The 20,309-nt window shown below is 44.3% G+C and overlaps 1 protein-coding gene across 3 annotated transcripts in view; it reads right to left on the reverse strand.

Annotated features, from left to right (window-relative positions):
• Map2k5 (mitogen-activated protein kinase kinase 5) overlaps positions 1 to 20,309 on the reverse strand; it is a 222,740-nt gene that overhangs the window by 67,589 nt on the left and 134,842 nt on the right. For all 3 annotated transcript variants that reach the window (XM_028752328.1, XM_028752327.1, XM_028752326.1), the window contains exon 17: positions 7,838 to 7,867. In XM_028752328.1, the coding sequence (XP_028608161.1) occupies positions 7,838 to 7,867 (30 nt within the window). The remainder of the gene's footprint in view (positions 1 to 7,837; positions 7,868 to 20,309) is intronic.

Consider the following 20,309-nt stretch of genomic DNA (forward strand, 5'->3'; position numbering starts at 1 on the left):
GTGCGTGGACTGCTGTGTGTGTGTGTGTGTGCATGGACTGCTGTGTGTGTGCATGGACTGCTTTGTGCGTGCGTGCGTGGACGGGCATGTCCATGGAAGACAGTGAACAGTCTTATCTGTCATGCCCTAGGTGCTGTACTTACTTTGTCTCTTTCCTTTCTTCTTTCTTCTCTCTCTCTCTTAAATATATTTTATTTAAGAGATTTATTTATATTTTATGTTTATGGGCTTTTGCCTGTATGTATGTATATATGCATGCCACAGGAATGCCTAGTGCCCATGGAGGTCAGAAGAAGGCACTGGGTCCCTGATACTGGAGTTACAGATGCTTGTGAGCTACCGTGGAGGTGCTGGGAATTGGATTCAGTCTTCTGCAAGATTGGCCAGAGCTTTTAAACTGTTAAGCCACCTTACCAGCCCATCTTCCTTGTCTTTTTGAGACAGGGTTTCTTGCTGTCCTGAAACCAGCCAGGTAGACTGGCCAGTGATGCTCAGGGACCCGTCTGTCTCTGTCTCCCCAGGCTGGAATTTTAAGTGCATACCAGCATACCTTGCTTTTTGAACTGATCTCATTTTTGCTCTGTTTTAAGGAGAGACTAGGAACACACCTCCTGCCTTTAGGAGAGGAGATAAAGTATCTCTGGGTACATCTGAGATGGATATTTGGAGAACGTAGTTTTGAGAAGAAGCTAATGTGTACAAATGAATATCTCCCCACCACTTAAAGTTTAACTCTACATTTTTTATGCTGTGGCCATCTTATTTGATGGCTTGGAATATTGATATATTTTAAGTGACTGTATCTTTTTTTTTTTTGGTTTTTTTTTTTTTTTTTTTTTTGGTTTTATGAGACAGGGTTTCTCTGTGTAGCCCTGGCTGTCCTGGAACTCGCTCTGTAGACCAGGCTGGCCTCGAACTCAGAAATTTGCCTGCCTCTGCCTCTCAAGTGCTGGGATTAAAGGCGTGTGCCACCACTGTCCAGCCAAGTGACTGTATCTTAATTAGTAAGGATAATGAATAAAAATGTTGGCAGAAATCTGTTTAAGTAAAGAGCATGCACTCATCTAGCTCTCATCAGTTAAAGGGGAACACTGATAATTTGGGGGACTACCCACTGCTACTTTTTTTCTGGTAAGAGAGACCTATCTGAAAACAACAGGTCCTTATAGTTCAAAAAGTATGTCTAACCAAGATGATTCCAAAAACATTTGTTTAAAAAGGCAAACATTTTAGATTTTTGCAGTTCTGTGCATGATCACAGTTAGGAGGCTGATACATAATTAAGAAAATGGTTTCTACAGTCTAAATATAATACAGACAATAACAATACACCAGTGAAAGGCCTTAAATACACATATGTATTAAATGTAAGAAAAAAACCTCTAGTATTTTATCTGGACATGGAAGTGTAGGCCTTCATTCCAGAACCTGCGAGGCTGTGGAGCAGGAGGATTGACGGGAGCTTGAGGCCAGCCTGTACTACATAGTGAGTACTAGGCCTGCCAGGGTTACACAGAAAGATCCAGCCTCAAAAACCCCAGAAGACAACTCTAGTAGTCTGACACCAGCATTTACGGGTGTTTGGTGTTTTAAATAGCCTTAAGAACACTGGCTCTCCACTATAGTAAGAGCGATACCTCGTCGGGAAGTTTCCTGCTACACAGCAAGTGGAATGGCGGAAAGCCAGTCTGTCAGCTGACTGGGGAAGAAAGGGAAAGCCCAACACATTCAAACAGCAGGTTTCTAAACCAAGTAAAAATATTTTCTCCTTGACAAGCTGCTTCTATTTAAATGAGAACAGGGCAAATTTGGTCAATAATATGGATTACATATAATAAAAGAACCTTAGATCACATTAAGACAAGAATCAGAAAGCAGTGAACTTCAATTAAAGCCACCCAATTATGTAGCTGCCTTTCAAGTCCAGCGTATGAATTTGTTTTCAGCTTTGACCTAGGAGTGGGTCTCAAGAGCAGCAACTATGGAGAAGGAAGACTCTGCTGCGACACAGTGAGGGCTCGACATCAGACAAACGGCTCTACGGATCCCAAAGCACGGGCAGAACACATGTCCTAGGTTGGTAGTGGTGCTCAGATGAGAGCATCACTGACAACTGCCCTTGTACTGTGACAGGCTGTGTGTGGGGTGAACACACACTGCTCCTACACACAAGAAGCTGTGTACCTTGGTTGTAACCATGGGCTATTTCTATTTCTGTCCTGTCTGTGGCAAGAACAGTGGTGACACCCTTAGGAACATCTTTCACTAAGGACCGTCTATAATCTACTTATGTGTAACTTAGATACTGAGGTTGAAGAATTCCTCTTGATTGGGGTGAGAAATGCATCATTACTTTGGCTGGCTAGACAGCCTTGCATCCTCTGGGTTCAAAAGAGTAGGTCTCTGTGTGCACACTGGTGGCCAAAGCTGGGAGAATACTCGAGAACTGGCCAGTTGATAATGAGGCTTCCAATCAATGCCTAAGATTAGATGTTCTTTTTAAACTTGGACTTACTTATTCTATTTGGTCAGATAACAATAAAAATTTTCCAATACAAGTGATCTCTTAACACTGCACTAATTTGTTCAATGCCATTCTTACATAATTCTAATAAATAATGCCTCCACTTGCCGTCCTTCTCTCTTTTTGATCCCCCTTTCTACTTATCATCTTCTTTATTTGAAACAGATAATCTTGATCGTTACAACAATATCTTGCTTGCATTTTATTCAAATAATTCTTAAAAACAGCTTAAAAAGCCGTTTGGAATAACATCAAGCTTGCCATCAATCACAGGAAAAAATTCCGCTGGCGGTTGTATAAACATCAGATCAAGTCTGATGTCTTCAAGGATTTCAGAGTGAACCATAAAAAACTCCATTAACTTCTGACAAAGAATGCAAATTAATCACAACATGGGGTGAAATGAAATTAAAGGCTCTTTTCTAATCAATGACAAGGCACGATGAAATATATGTTACTATCTCTGCACCAGGGCTGCCGACGCCGCCGACACGGCACTTGCCAAGCCCCGAATGAAAAGTGTGGGCACAGACCCACCCACCCTCAGCTCCGGCCCTCCACCCCTCCCCCAGAGCGCGCTGCTTACAAGTCTCAGAGATTCACAGCGCACACTAATCATCCGAATCTCAGGTGCATCCAATTTGTTATTCACACTCTCCCATGCCAGTGAAAAGCCTGGCGCCGACAGATGCACCAGGAACCCTAAATGACAGTTTTGGCCTCCGGAAGTAGGATCACTACAGCAAAATCTAGTACAGCCTCCAGGTGAAATGTCTGGAGCTCCATATGGAGCAGGGGAAATTAACAACAAGATGGAAATCACTGCAGCAGCGGGGAGTCGGAATTTTTGAAAAAAAAAATGAAATTTAAAGATGAAGAAAGAGAAGTAATAAATTAATGGGGTGTGAAAACATTCAAAGCTTTACAATACCAGGGGCACTATTTGCTCAGATTCCCCCCCCCCTTTTAACTCGGGGTCATTTTGATGTAATTTATTAAGCAAGATCAGGAATTGTAGGCAAAACAAGAACAATATTTTTATGTATGCAAAAGTACTTTAAGCACATTTGTATCGGAGTTAGCTTCACTTTTCCTGAGGCAGCCTGGTGCCCTAGCGGGGCCAGCCTCTCAAGTCTCCCTAATGGATGCCCTACTGTCCGAGTGTAGGGCCTCGTTGTGAAGTCTGAATGGAGGATGACAATGTTTAGCAGGCAATCATTTTCATTTCTTCCAAATTATGGTGTCATTAAACCATTGCCTACTGCCATGGTTTTTGTTTAAGTCAACTGACTTAGGATCCACATGACCGACTGACTACACATGCTCCAGTCCTTGTCGGGACCCACGGATCTTTCCAGATTACCATTAAAGCTGAGTTCTCCAATGGCGTTAGCCTTGTAAGATGTGGCAAAAAGCAAACACTTCATCTCCTTACAGAGTGCTCCACAGGCGCCTAGCATCTCAGGGCAGTGGGGTTGGGGAGGGCTCGGAGACCATCTGCATCCTCCAGTACTACTAAACACAGGAAAAGCAAATGGGCTCTGGGGACCAGCCTTGTCATCACAGCAGCACGGCCCACAGTGCTCGTTCTTTCCTATCTCCTCTGGCAGGGAAGCTGAATGAGGGGGAGGCTTGGTGGCTGCCTGGAGTTGGGGCAAGGGTATGAACAGCCACCAAGCTGAGGTGACACGGCCAGTCCCGGAGCTTAAACGCCTCCAAGTCCTAGACCCAGCTGCACGCACTCCTCGTGGAGGTGAGGTGTGTGGCCTGAAAGGGGTGAGGCTGCAGATAACAGTGCCTTGTGGTCCGATGCATGGCCTGGGGCTGGTCACACAATGTGCTCAGGAGATCTGACCAGGGAAGGTGTTGAGTGACTTTAAGACACATGCCATAGTTTTTTGTTTGAGACAGTTTCGTGTATCCCAGGCTGGCCTCAAACCCACTTCATAGCCAATGATATCCTTGAATGTCTTAGCATCCTGTCTCCACCTCCCAGAGGCTGGGCCAAGTCAGGCTAGAACTCTACCCTCTGGGTCCCGTCCCCATCACTGGTTCTCTTATAATAATGAACACTGCTGTAATGGAGGCCCCAGCCTTTCTTCTTAGAATCCACAGCAGGCTGTGCTACTCTAAGGCCTAAAGGAAACTCTGATGTGTTAGCAAACACCTGATCACACAAAACGATGACATCTACACAGAAGCGTGATCTCTAAGAAGCCCGGCCTCTTCACAAGCGTTGTCCCCGGTGACTGACTCCATTATGTCCACGCCCTCCTCCTCATCTGCACCCTCACCCTGTATACACCCTGTCACCAGCTGGAGGAGGGACTGCTAAAGATGCTGTCAGCAGCACTGACATTGAGCTGGGTGAAGGAAGTCTGGAAGCTCGCTGCTCCTTCCAGCTTCACACTCTGCTCCAGTGGGGTTGAGGGTTGCTAAGATGTAAATGCTGTTTTGAGCACAGCCTTGCCCTGAAGTCAGGGGTGGGGACACACTGGGGCCTCTTTGTATGTTCCTAAGTGACTTTATATTCACCATTTCATTTGAGCAGCACAATCTCTCAAACCAGAAAGAGAAGGCAGACAGCAGGATTCTCCCCTCAGAGATGAGGAAGACAAAGTCTCAAGAAATTCAGGAAGCGACAAAGAAGGGCCAGTGATTCTGTGGTAGAGCTGAGTCTTTGGTCCAAGCTCTGACTTCCTGTGTGTTCTCAACTGGTCTCTAAGGAAGAGCGTGCCAGTCTGCTGCCTTGATTTAACTTTGGGTTCAGAATAGCACTTCCCTGGAGCTAACCTTGGCCCAGGAACTGAAAAATGACATGGCCTTAGTGTTCAAGGACCATACTCAGGATAGCAGAGTCTTCAGGATGGCAGACAGAAGACTGCTATGTAAAGTATTGAGCTTCAGTCACTCAAGATAAAGTCACTCAGTCACAGGCAGGGACATCTGCTTTTTAGGTGCCATGGTGTGGTTTGATACAATGCTGCTCACGATCATTTAAGACTCTAGCGTCTAGACTCAATTCAACTCATTCCACCTGAGTCAAAGGGACCAAATTGGCCACAGCCAGCGGTCAGTAATGGTGACTGCTTATGTCACAAGGAAGGCTGTCTCACAGCACACAGGAGTTCAGTGTGCAGTGTGGGACACAGTGAAGGTGTGCTCTCGTGATCCAGTCTCGGCAGTACCCCAGAAATAAACATTTTTCCCTCATCTGTTTCATTTTAGGGAAGAAGAAAGTAGTAGGGGAAGCACTGATTGGCTGAGCAATTGATTTTTATATGTATGTGTGTGTTTGTGTGAGTTTATGTGACTACATGCAAGCAAGAGCCTGCAGAAACCAGAGAAGCATTGGATCCCCCGGAGCTGGAGTTACAGCCAGTTCTGAGCTGCCCAAACCCTGAGCTGGGAACCAAACCCTGGTCCTCTACAAGAGTAGCAGGTGCTCTCCAATGCTGAACCATCTCTCCAGGCCACGGAAGGAGTTTGTAAAGGCCATTTCATAAAGAACACCAAGCCTGTAGAGAAAATGTGAATCACACAGAAAGCCACTGACTTTCAGCAGGGAATCACCCAAACTTCTGATGAGAGCTCTGGGGAAGGACCTGAGGGCAATCAAGGCTGCTTGTATTATTTGAAATAAAAGTATCATTTTGATAATAGCATTCTACCATAATTCAAGGAATTATTACTGCTAAATAGGTACTTCACCCAATTAGCATTTTCCAACTTTTATTCACCTGATCAAATACAGGGATACTTAGTCACTCAGCAAAGCCACACCTGCCTGTTCCCAAATCTGCTTGTGGTCTTCAAAGTCACACGCTGAGGACCACACATTCAGCCAGGACCGCTGCTTACTCACTCTGCATAGTAGGGGCTTTAAGGATACGGCTACAGTTTCAATCTTTGAAATTTAAACAGTATCTTATTTATTATTATGGGGGAGGCACTGTGTAGAAGTCAGAGGTCACTTGTGGGAGTCGGTTTTCTCCAGTGTTACCCTTTGGGTCCCAGGAATGACTCAGGCCATCAGGCTTCCTGGGCAGCCATCCTGCAGGCTCTCGGTCTTTATCAGTGGCTTGTCAGTGTTCTAATAAGACTAGTGTAAGAGTTAGGTCACGAAGGGCTTCATGTTCATTTCCAGTCTTACAGGATTAGATGTATTAGTCAAACATTCAATTGTTTAAAATTACTGACAGACTTAAGAGGCTTAACAAGATAAATATTCCAATGACTATAAATCTTGACAATGTGAGGCTAACATTCCTGAACCTAACCACTTGGAGAATTTCTCTTCCACTTATCTGGTGACTTTTAATTGTGCAGGGAAAGGGCTTCGAAGGAGACTCCTCAGCGAGTGAAGGCCCTTTAAGTGTTCACATGGGTCCAGGGCGAATATGCTGAGAACTGCTTCTAAAGATGGTTAGGGAGAAGGCGCCCCTCCTATTATTCAATAACCATGTTTGTGATGCATCTGCATAATCTAACCATGCATAAATTAGTATGTGTAATACAACACTTATTTGCATAATAATAGCAAGTTAATAGATGCTTAAAGAGCAGAGCCCAGCACCACCTTTAAATCAGACGCGCCTGCAGGCACTTTGGCCTGTTCAGACCACGATGCCAGAACAACAGTGCACATCAACCAGAAGAGAGCCGTCAGCCATCCATTTTTCATCCCCCTGGACATTTTGCTTACTGCCCCAACAGCAGGGAGTCATTCTCAAGCCACAAAATAGCTTTATATTTTAACTGCTAGCATCCCTCTCTAGTAAAAATCATGAAGAATTTATAAAAATTTAGGATTTGCAATGCTTGATAATGAACTATTTGTGACTAGGAAGGAACAAAATCAAAAAGGATTCAAAATCACAGGACATGAAACCGGGAGCCCGCGCCCCTGGTGAACGGTGACCCACATTAGTTATCTTCACCCTCTGCTTCATCTTTTAACTGGAATAATTTTATTTGAACCCAAAATGCTCATAAAGGGTATGAAGAAAAGAGTGGGGCCCTCCGCCAACAGGCACGTGAGCACATGGAGCTGGAGCTGGGCAGAAGGGACACCTCAAATGTCATACAAAGAGGAGCATGATGGTCTCAGTCAGCCTTTAACAAGGGACAAATGTCTAGAGTTTAAAAAAAAAAAGCCAACAGAGACTTCTAATGACTCCTTTAAGAAACTACTTTTCATTTTAACAGGACAGATTTATTTATATGTGGCTCAAATGTTCACAATCGCTTCCTGTACCTTCATACATAGGAATGAATGTCACAGTGGCAAGTGGCAGTAATGAACAATCTTACCTGAGGATATGGAAACCTCCCAAGAGCAAGCTGGGAAAGAAAATAATATTTGTCTAGTTATAGATTTGCATGCAGGGCAGATCTTAAGACAGACAAGGACTACATTTCAGAAATGCATCTAGTAAGTAAAAAACCATCCACACCTCTAATGCATGAACTAAATTATTGCTGTAATTACATTATAAACTGTATTTAGAATGGATATTTTAATAGATAATGTTTTATATGTATTAAAAACATTTCATTTCAATAAACTGAATATTATCCCATATACTTCCTCTCAGGTGTAGTCTCAACTCTGGGAAATAATTCACACGTATGTGTGTGACTGTTTCTTCGGGACAGAGATGTACAAACCTGTGGGCCTCTTCTCTCGTAATGCAGGAGCTTCTGATTGGTTCTGGGCACAGCTCTATGGCTCTGGAGTGGGCTGTATTATGAAACTGAAACCTGGGTTGTTACCCTCATCCACTTACCTCTGCATGCCTCCCTGTCAGTTAGAGGCCCTACCACTAGTACAGAACTGGCTATGGATGGTCGTGAGGGCGACACTGGCCAGGGGAGGCTGCGAAGGCGGAACTGGAGGCCTCAGTCTGAACTTGGGGGAGTGAGGCTGCTGTGGCTATTATGATTTGTGTATGATTCTTTGTTTCTGGGCTAGTCACTTCTGTTACCTCGAATGTTACAATTAAGCAACTCAGACAAGAACAGACTTGATCTAATGTAATAAGATCAGACCCCTCCCATCTCCGCTGTCTCTCTTTCAACAGGGTCTTTGTACAGGCTGGCCTCAAACCCACAGATCTCTCTGCCTCCTGGGTGCTGGGAATAAGGGCCTGAACCACCGAGCTTGGTTTACAACAACCTATTTAAAGGACGAAATCAAGAAAATGTACAACTTCCCAGCATGGCCCACCCTGCGTTCTGAACCGTCCATCTGCATGTGTAACAGCCTGCAAAGGAGGACAGCACCAGAGAAGCCAGAAGGCATCTGAGCACAGGGACCTACAGGGTGGATACAACCCCCAAGGGATTCTCACACAGTCAAGTGAAATCTAGGGACTGTCCCCAAACCTGCCTTTCAATCCAGTGTTCTTCCCAGTACACTGGCACCATCTTCTGAGAGCCTGACAGCTGCATGCTTGTTTCAAAGACACTGATGTTTCTCAAACACTTCAAAATGGTGTTTAAAATCATGTCATGCAACAACAAAAGAACACTTCTTTCACTTTATGAGAACTAATCACAGCTTGCATTTAAGATGATACCCCTTAGTTTGGTGATCATGTGACTTCTGTGTAGCCCGACGTCTGAATGCCCCATGTATATTCAAATCCTGACTACCTACAAAGATTACTAAAGGACGGATGGAGGCATTGGGGTTTCAAAGCTCTAAGGGCAATCTGAACGTGATGACAATGAACCATCTGAGTCCGTAGGGTGGCCCTCTGAGAAGGCAAACACCCACTTGGATGTTTGTGTGTGCTGTGTGTGCCTCTGTGTTAGAATATCTAGTTAACTGCCACGTTGTATTCATAGTCACATACATTAATAAGTATATGAATTTTCAAGATACAAATTGAAGGTATTGTTATTTTGCTGAACACATCACTGGGAAGATTTCGGCCTACATGACTGACTGGCAGAGGCAATCTGCCTACCACACATATTATCAAGATCTACGTGACACAGCAGATGCCAATGCTCCTGGTTCTTGCAGCTTAAAGAATTAAGAAACAAGACCAGTGTGGTGGTGTATGTCTGTAATCTCAGCACGTTAGAGCTATGGCAGTAGGACCCTGACTTCAGGATCAGCCTAGGCCACATAGTGAGGCTCCTTCCAAAACAAAACAAACACAGAGAAATGAAATACGTGGAAGGCACAATGAACATGAGCAGAATAACGTGAGAATCGACTCCCTCTCATCTTAGCACAAGGCCTCTGGCTGGCCAGTCATCATTGCTCTGCAGTGTGCATGCATGCACCTGGCCCCTCTGTCATAACTGGGACAGGGAAGCCAGGAAGACTGGTGTTGCTCATTTAAGTGCAGGGGGCCACAGAGTAGACTTGGTGTGGACAGGCTGGTGGTGGCCCCTTTGCCCCATCTGCTTAGGAAGAGACAGCAGTGGCTGATCTGGGCAAAACAGCATTCTTGGATCTAACTTTGCTTCATGTTTTCCTGACATCAGTCCTGCTGGCATTTTGTAGGTGTGACCTCTTTGGATTTACATGGCACAGAAGGCTTCTTTGCCATTGACAGGTAGGTACCACTGTCATGGTAGCAAGATTGTCATTTCTTCACTTACAAGTGCCACCAATGGGCTGCTGTGGTGGCAGGCTTATGGGTCACAGCTCTATACTAGTGAGCTCGGGCAGGTGTGCCTGATGCACTGAAGGCCCCTTCAGATGACTGCCTTCACATGTGTGTTCTTACCCTTCAGTCTAATGTAGCCCCAGAGCTGTTGACTCCTCAGTACCATGTTTCTTATGACACACTGTGGGGAATCACAAGGGTAGGCCCAGAACCCCTTTGTCACGCTGTCAGTTGGAAGTAGAAATAGCACCCTGAGCAGACATGGCTGCATGAAGAACTCACAGAAGTCAAAACAAACACTGAACCCTTATGGGCGGGAGCACATATGCTGTGGGCCTTTCAGACGGCTGGGCCTGCACTGCTTGCAGCTCTTCCCCTACTGGCCTATTAATCAACATGCATTTCCCCAGTTTTTATTGTCAAGGTATTATAAATTAGGAAACTTACAAAAGAGAGTGTGTAATCTTCTCTGAAATGGCCTGCAGATATGTCACTGTACTAAATGTGTTTCAGATTTAATGAAGCTTTAATGTCCTTTTTAATTTTGCCTGTTTCTGTATCACCAGGGGTCGGGCAAGGCAATCAGCACTCAAGAGGGTGGTTTGGTTTAAAACTAGGAAAAAACTCATTTGCTTATGAGTTGCACTGTATTTTCTTAATTAAATTTACTGAGTAAAATGGTTTAAGTTCAGCCAACCAATGACCTTTGTGTGTAGATTTAGATTTATAAATAGGTTAACAGTTAAAGTAAAAGGGGAGGAAAAGAAGGATTGCAGCAAAGCAAACAGATTAGGGCTCGGCCAATAGGGATGCCCACTCGTTCTGGCATCTTCACGGGGGAAGCAGTCAAACACAGGCAGCTTAAGCCCAGTGTGTTTTTAAAAAAGTGCACTAAAAGATGAAGACACACCAGCAATCCATCAACACAGTCTCTTATCCCTCTACTCCCAGGAGGAGACGGGTGACTTAGTGCGGGACCTGGAACAGGTCTACTGTTCATGGCCGGGGTGGAGGTGGACAGGAGGCAGGGAAAGCATTCTATTTAATGTTAAATAAACAAGTGCATTTTAAATTCCAAACACTAAACAGTCAACAAACTGCTCAACAGAGGCTGTGGGACATTTCTTGTATAAAGGGCAGGGAAAAGGCTGTGGACATGGTCACAGTTGGGGATGCACTGAAATAACAGGAACCATGAACACTTCACTCTGGAAATGGAAATATCCCTCAGAGTCATTTACTGATCTTTCATTTGACTAACCAGAACCTACAAATTGTTCTTGAGGTAGCAGCACTGGAGTATGCTGGATTTTATATTGTAAATAATAAATATATTTTGGCCTCTGTGTGTGTAACACACACACACACACACACACACACACACACACACACACACACACACACACACACGCGCGCGCGCAGAGGAAAAGGGAGAAGGAGAGGGAGAGGGAGAGGGAGAGGGAGAGGGAGAGGGAGAGGGAGAGGGAGAGGGAGAGAACTAGAACAATTGTCAAATACACAATTGAAACCCTTTGCATTTTAACAGAAAGTTAGGGTAGAAAATATTTACAAAGTAACAACCTGACATGGAAATTACCCTCATGGAACTATAGCAAGAAGAGGCAAGGCAGGCAGCAGCAGTGGAGGGCCGTCTCAGATCAAGTGGCCTACTCAGGCGTCAGCAATGCAATGGATGAGTTTTAAGTTTACCCTTGGACTAAAAACCACTCGGTTTTTTAAAAAAAATCTTAATTTAGACATATCCTATGTTTCTCGGAATAACTGCAAATTGAAAATAAGCATTTTCAATATAGCTGAAGGGAGACTTCATAGTCGGAAATGTTCTAAAATCTGTTCTTAATTACCTTGTGTGCACTTTACACAGTTAAACTTCCATCTAAGGATTCTGCACTTAGATTGTGTGCTGCCGTTAAGTTTCCATTTCATAGAAACCAGACAGCCACTTGGTGCATTCAGACACAGGAAATCTTAAAAAAAAACAAAACAGACTTACTGAATGACACAGAATTCCCTAGGTGAGTTTTCATCCCAAGACCAATTTGCTCAGGCCTAAAGATCAAGCTTAAATCACCTCAAACTATGCCAGAGAAGACCCACAATAAATATTAAACACTTTAAAAATCTACCCTGTGATTTGACATTTCTTCCCATGCATCAATTTCATTGTCCACTTATGGAATGGTTTCAAGACAATCCAAAGGATATAACAGCAATTTGCCAGTGTTAAAGAGCTTCAGAGGTTAAACTAACAACAAAGTACGCAGAAACACACAGCGTCTTGAAGTAGGGTTTCAATTAAATGTGGAGGATTTAGCAATGCAGAACCTCCCCCCCCAAAAAAGAGTTACAAATTAATTTAATCTTCTGCCTATAGTTTGCAGCTGCACTCCAGAGTGTCTAGGGCTTAAGAACAAAGCCTAGCAAGGCCTTGGAGTGAGGGAGCTTCAGTTTTTAATGTATAACGCCATTAGCTGCTAACTTGTGGAATCTGCAACCCCTGTGGAGGGGCATAAGTGCGAGGAACAGAGACTGATGAAATGACTTATCTGTTCGCGTCTAGAACCACGAGGAAGAGGGTTATTACTAGCACCATCAGGCCCCACAGAAATCTGCCCTAATAACCTTTGGGACCCTCCACATCCTCAGTTCTCGCTACATCAAATATATTGAAATCAAAACCTAATTCACTTTAATTAAAGACAATTAGTTTGTTTTCCTATTATTGTTTAACTCATATGATGTGATAATGCATTGGAAATTAAAGATGGGATAATGAATGTAACGACGGTGTCACACTACACACCTCCTCATCTAAGCCTGGTGAGATTGTCTTCTCACTGGCATCTATCTCAGGAAAGCTCAGGGATAGATCATTAGAAGCCGTATGGAGGTGTCTCATCTGCAGAGAATACGCTAGAGCCAAGTCTGTCTCGTTCCTTAGACAGTGTATACTTATCTTGACATAATGCTCTCCTACCAACTCCAAGGATTTCTTTAACACAAACAGAATTATTGCCCAATGGAGGCACCAGAAGCTTAATTAATTTGCCCAAGGTCACATTGTAAGTTGGTGGCAAAGCTTGTTAAATTATTAGAACGCTGGGCTCTACAGATGTTTTGGCAATGGCAGGGAACCCTGTCTGCAAAGGCCCCCGGGGACTTCCGGTGCACTGGGTGAGCCTCAGCAAATAACTCATTATGCCTGCACGAAGAGTGCCAAGTGCCCCTGAGAGCTGGTAAATAACATTTTTTTCTCTTTGTGTAGAAAGAGCCTGACTGGGAGGTTCCCGCCAGGCTTGCTCCTTAACATGTGCCAGCATTTCTAAAGGAAATCCTCATCTTTGCCAGACTCCACAGATCGTGAGCAGATTTACTGTAACTTAAGGAGCCCAAACACAGAGACACAAAAGGATAAATCAAGCACTTCTCCATCACTCAGAAGGTCCTGCATTCTACCCCAGATTACCAGTGATCATGGAGGAAAGACAGCATTACAAACAAATGAGTCTAATACAGCATTGCTGTTTTTCTAATTAGAAATGGGCTTATTACAGTGGGCACTTAAATGGGGAGAGGGCAACAGTAATTCACAAACACAATATCCTAATGCTGGTCCTTTAATTGCTTTATTTGTTTCACTGTTAGAAATGATTGCTTGCTGTGGCCCGACCATGAATGCTCAGAAGCATGATACATTGAGGTCTCAACCTGGGCAAACTGTACCTAAACTTACACTTTATTGCAGCTTAGTTCACAATCTTCACCTAATATAGGGTTATCTCCCAGTGCAGCAAGAGGATAAATCATCCTGGAATATTACTCCGGCAAAGTTTAGCTGTGAGTGCAGCATATGGGCTTTCGAGCCACTGAAGCAAAAGCCCATAAAATACACTAATTACTGGAAGTTATGGTCACTGAGTGATTGATAGTGCTCTGTGAGGCAACTTCCTCATTTTCAACTCTTCTGACGGACTCATCCGCCACACAGCGATTACTAATTCATGACCCGCCCCTCAGGCATCAGTACCTTTCCCCTAATTCTCCTGCTAGCAAAGTACTGCCAGAGCTGGACAGTGTCTTTTCTTCATCCTGAAGGGTCAGCAAGGATGATAAAAAGTAGATTCTATGCTGAATACAATTGTTTTGAATATTTAAAGGTTTCTTGGGCTTCTTAACCCTGCCAACCTGAAACACAAGGCTTCTTCTCTCATAATGCTATTTTACTTGCATTTTTTTTTACTTACATTTTTTACTTGCATTGTCATTTTTAATATAAATTTGTGTGTGTGTGTGTGTGTGTTTGTGTGCCTGCTGCACATCTATCTATCTATCTATCTATCTATCTATCTATCTATCTATCAATCATCTATCTATCTAACTGTACTACACTAAACCAAGACCTGGCTGAACAACTTTTGGACTGAATACTGTGTTTAGAGGTAATATATTAATTTCAACTAGGCCACAGTAAATATGAGGCTGCTAATTGTTAAAGTTAATAAAAAAAAAAAGAGGGGAAAAAAGCCTATTTAAAGCCCACTTTTGTGGCCTTGCAGGCATTCTAACTGTTCTATGTTGATTTTCATCAGTGGCTCTGCTCATGAAATGCTAATTAAAATATCTGGCATATAACGAAATCTCTAAAAGTCACTTACAAACAACTGCAAAAAGGTCTCCTTTGATGGCAGTTTGTGCATTAGAGACTTGGTGTGAGATTTTGAATTAGAAAGATGTAAAGTTGAGTTGGGATAAAAGCAACCACTTCACGTTTGTAATAGAAAAAGCGTTGTTCTTCAAGGGAGTGCACAGCCCTAACTGCAGTAGCAAGGGTGGCTCCTGTTGGGAGCCTTAGCCAGGGTGACAGATGACAAATGGAGTCTGCCTGCCTTTCAGGACACAGCTCCCACAGATGCCCTCATTCTTCCTCCTCTGTGGGGAGTCTATTCCAGAAGACTCTGGCCACAACTGTGCAGACAAATCCATACTCCTGGTTTTATCACAGCCTACCTGGTAATGGACAGTATTAAACATCTCCTTGTATCTCTAATACCTGGTGGAGTTTAGCTCTGTGTACAGTGAACACTAAGCAAAGAGCTTTTTATGTTCTCCACGACACCAGAAATACAATGCCCGTCGGCATTAGGTGTCTGTGCTGGATGGGGCTGGAGACACCTTCCCGTGTCTGCTCAGCCCAGAAGGGCATGGTTTGGTTGTTTAGCTAACACGTCAAAATGGCCATCCTACACGCTCTTCAGCATTAGGGGCTGATGTTTTATCTAACACATATCTACCTAGAATGACCAGTAGCTACTACTTTCACACATCTAATGGAAACCCATCTCATGTGCTTAATGCTAACAACTCGTAAGCCATGTAAGAATTAAAAAGTGACATCCCTTTGAGGTGAGTGTAATGCTGACCTGCCTCTGACAACAGGTAGCTTCAACCATGCCACATCTCTTAGAGGACACCTTCTGTGGCTCCCAACTCCACACTGTTCCCTGCAGTCATGCTGCTGAGGATACCTGAGAAGACATCAGGGCTGGCGTTCAGTCTACTGAGCTCATGTGAGACTTCATTTCTATTCCTAGTTCAGAGTCAGGAAGTCAAAGTGGGACAATGCTAGAACACTGGCTTGGTATGTGCTGCTGCTCTCTCTCTAGCTGGATGGTGTCTGCTGCATCTAGCCCATTCATCAAGACTTAGCTTATCACCACTTCTTCCAGAAATCTATAGTATACTATGTTTTCAAGAGGACTTCACACAACCCCTACCCAGGATGCTTTACAGACTGACTGACCTTGGTGCTTCCTTATCAGGAGCCTATGTTGTTTCAGCCACACATCGCAGAATCCATTTTGTCCCATTTCTGAGGTTGGAACTTAACAGTCCTGTAGCTTTTACCAGCTTACAACACAGATACATGGAAGCTAGCCATGGGGAGGCAGAGGAGGAGAATGCCTGTGGAGCAAGCATACCACAGCAGCTATGCCCCAGCCTCCTCTGCTCTCCATTCAGGTGCCACACACGTTAGTGAAGCAGTGTGGACCCCATTCTTACACACTAGCTGAGAACACACATGTTGGTGAAGCAGTGTGGACGCCATTCTTACACACTACCTGAGAACAAGCTCCAGAGGCCCTTCATACTGAAAGGGATGGCTGAACCTGCTAGGACTTCTGACTCACAGGATCCTGAGGAAATAAATGTTTGTTACTTTAAGGACTAATTTAGAGTGTCTTATTAATCTGTAATGGATAAATGCAAGGTTCTCCCAGGCTTTGAGGGCAGCCTTCCCTCTCATCAGTACAGCTTCCAGCCGGGAGCTCCCAGGGGCAGAGTCTGGTGCCAAGGCCACACCAGACAGATGACTACACTGAACTCTTCCTACACACTTCCTATTGCCTCTGATACATCATCGACCAGATTAATTTTTCAATAAAATGAACTAGCCCTTGGTTTCTGGAAGAGAATAGTCACCTTGCAAAGTGCTGTGAGACAGCCCCACCCTGAGGGCACTGTCGAGTGGGGCTTGGAAACAGCCTGCTTAGGAGCACAGCCAGTTCACCTTGGTCTTTATATAATGTCTTGCTCTCTCACTGTCCCTCTTGTAACTCCTGTGACAAGAGCAGCACACGCCACCTGAGAGACAGAACCAGCTGCCCTGTGCAGCCTGGCACGGCCATTTAAGCTTCTGGAGGGCCCTTTAATTTCTCTGGCTCTCAGTGTCCTCACGAAATGGGAGGTTTGATACTTACAGGAGAGCCACCTTGGAAAGCACGGTCACTAATGTCTCACCATTTCCCATCACTCCAGGCAGAAGCTTACGCAGGGTGACAGGTACCAGAGGCTTACTTAGTTATCTGTCCAGGGGAAGAGCTGTGTGCCACCCTTCTGGTTACTGAGCAGAGGAATGCCAACAGTTCTAAAGAGGAAAGAGGATCAGACTTCATATCTGAAAGTCTCAATTCTGGGCTGCGTGGCATAGGCTGCATGTGGCACCGGTGGGCACAGGCCACCTCGAGAGTGGCTTTCTCGGTGGTAAGGGGCACTGGATTGAGGAGGGAGAGGATTCTAGGAGCAGTGGATCTTGCCACTGGGCGTCTCTAAGTTGAGCAGTTGCCTGAATTGTCAGTCTTGTGGGACACAAGTCACAGAAGACTGGTTTCCTCACGTCCTTTCCGATCTCTGCTCAGGAGGTAATCCCATGCCACTAGCTCCTCACATATCCGAGGACTTCTGTCTGAGAAGTTACGAGGGCCAAGCACCCTTGAACTCCCATGAACTCCATGGAGGCAGGATTTTGCAATTTCACTCACCACAGGCACCAGTGATGGTCACAGGGCCCAAAATGCACAAAATAACTGCATTTGATCTACACTTATACTGGTCTCTTTTATGAAGAATTTCTTCTTATACACTTATACTGGTCTCTTTTATGAAGAATTTCTTCTGGGACAAGTGGCCATTTAATTCCTACTTAAATGTCCTCAGGGACGTTTCCATTGTCGAGTGGAAAGATTATTAGGATTTATCTATTAGAAAAGTATATTGATCTGGGCATAGTGGCACACACCTTTAATCCCAGTTCTCAGAAGCTAGAGGCAGGTCTACAGTGTGAATCCAGGGGCTAAACAGAGAAAACTCTGTCTTGAAAAACAAACAAACAAACAAACAAACAAACAAACAAAATCAACCCCCCCCCCAAAAAAAAAGAAAAGTAAAATACATTAAACAATACTATGGAACTTTTTAAGATTTTTTTTGGTTTTGCTTTTAGCCTTGGAAGATTTGCCTCAGTAGATGTAAATCAACAGCTTGCTTCTTCTCCACCAATAATCCTTCAAACATCTACACTGAGGTGTCAAATTCCAGTACTCTCTTATTTCTTTATTTTTTATGTCAAGATTGTTGATTCTGTGTTTTTTAAAACTCCAAATTTGGTGTGCATCTATAGGTGAGGTGACATGGGTGTGTACTGTTGGAAAAAATATTTCAATTAGCCTGAAATATATCAAAATGATAAAATGCTTATCTGAAACTGCAAGCACCTGCCCTGTTCTGCTTTATTAACCTCAAGGCTGCTGAACACAGAGCACAAAGCCAGCCCAACAGTGCTGCATGCAGGGGAGCCACTAGCTCTGTCTGCCAGTTCCACAGTCATGCAGTTGCTGCTGACTCTGGAGAATGTAGGCTAGGCTCTCTGGGACCCAGCAGGACTGGACCAGTCGCTATGTCACCTGCTAAAGTCACTTCAACAGCTTTCCCCCAACTCCAGCAAGTTATAAAAGACATTAGATCAAAAAGTCACGGAGTATAAAAATATCAAGTTAGGACATAATTACGGAAAGATGAGCAGCAGTGGGGGATGGGCGTCAGCAACAGCTCCACGTTCTTTTCCTCCACAAGAGCCAAGGGAAGGGTGGGCGGTCCACAGGAAGGCTCCAGAGCCACACCACTGCAACCTGCCCATGCTCCGAGATATGTGTGTGATCTCATATACAGGGATATCCTCCCACAGCTGCAAGGGCAATCTAAGCTCATTGCAGAAGAAGGTTCAGCCTCTGCTCACATTTTTAAAAAGGAGGAAGTAAGTCAGGCAGCATCGAGTGTGGGGATGAAGTGCTGTGGGGGAACACAGAGGCAGGAGGGCTGTTGCAAGTTTGAAGAACACGCTTTACAGAGCAAGTTCCAGGCTGGCCAGAGGTACATATTAAGATTCTGTCTCAAAAAACAAACAATAATAAATGTAAAAAGGAGAAATAGCTGAAGCTGAGCAAATCAGACCAAAGGCTAAGCTTCTCATGATCTAGAAAAGTGGACAGCAGCTGCTCCAGGGCACTAGAGCTACCCCTCACCCCTCAGTCCAGGTTCAAAGGCTAACAGAGGCTCATGGATGACAAGGGGCTGTCAGGAGACAAAGCCTCGGCTGGATACCCCTGAGACAGCTCCCCCAGTATGGGTTTGTTTTGTGGTTTTGGCAGGAGATGGAGTCAATTCTGGGTAATGTTCTGTGTTACCTGCTAAAAACATGGCACACACAGGATGCTAGTCGAAAGAGCTTGTCTTTGCCTCCCTACTTCCTCTTTCTTCTCCAGTTTTGATAGCAAAACTCTGAGGTGGCCCATTCAGGTGATGCCCCTGCCTCCTGCTCCCTCATGACGGGATGATAGGTGTATGCCATGTTACCTGGCTCAGCAACTGTCTTCCTTCCTTCCTCCCTCCCTCCCTCCCTTCCTTTTTTTCCTCCCCTTCAAGGGTTTCTATGTGTAGTCCTGACTATCCCAGAACTTGATCTGTAGGCCAACCTCACCTCAAACTAAGAGATGTACCTGCCTCTGTCTTCTTAGTGCTGGGATTAAATAAAAGCATGTGCCACCATGCCACCTGAGGCTTACTTCTTATTTATCTTATTTTATTTTATGTACATTGGTGTGAGGGTGTTAGACCACGTGGAACTGGAGTTACAGACAACTGCGAGCTGCCATGTGGGTGCTGGGAATTGAACCTGGGTCTTTTGGAAAAGCAGACACTGCTCTTATCCCCTGAGCCATTTCTCCAGTCCTGCAGCTTACTTCTTAAAATGACTTTATGTGGTTATTAATGTTAAATGTTTTCAAAACAGTCCCGACTATTATGCTCTAGTCTTGCTTCAAGAATGTGTTTACTCATTACCTTAACAGGTGCAGCGAGGAACGCGATTGTATTCTCAGAAATGTGTATGACAGTTTTTTTTCTCTCTCCTTTTTCTTTTTTGTAGCCCTGGCTGCCCTGGAACTCACTATGTAGACTAGGCGAGCCTTAAACTCATAGATATTTGCCTTCTTCTGCATCCTGGGTGCCAGGATTAAAGGCATATGCTACCATATCTGAACTCTTGTAAAAAAATTTATGTATTATAAAAATTAAAATTATGAGGACAAAAATATTACCACACGCCACTAAGAGATTAGTGTTGTTTTCCTAGGAGGAAAACATTCTCCAACACCTATGGCTCTCCTACACTGCACTGTCTTAGTCAGAACTGGTTCTCTGATGAGTTCTGGTTTGTTCTGCACGGCACACTTGCTAACCTGGTTTCCTCAGTTTGCTCCTGGTCTGTTTTGCTTTTGCCTCTGGATCATGACATTCCCACA

Source organism: Grammomys surdaster, unplaced genomic scaffold (genome assembly GCF_004785775.1).
Source record: "Grammomys surdaster isolate TR1022 unplaced genomic scaffold, NIH_TR_1.0 125896, whole genome shotgun sequence".
NCBI lineage: Eukaryota > Metazoa > Chordata > Mammalia > Rodentia > Muridae > Grammomys > Grammomys surdaster.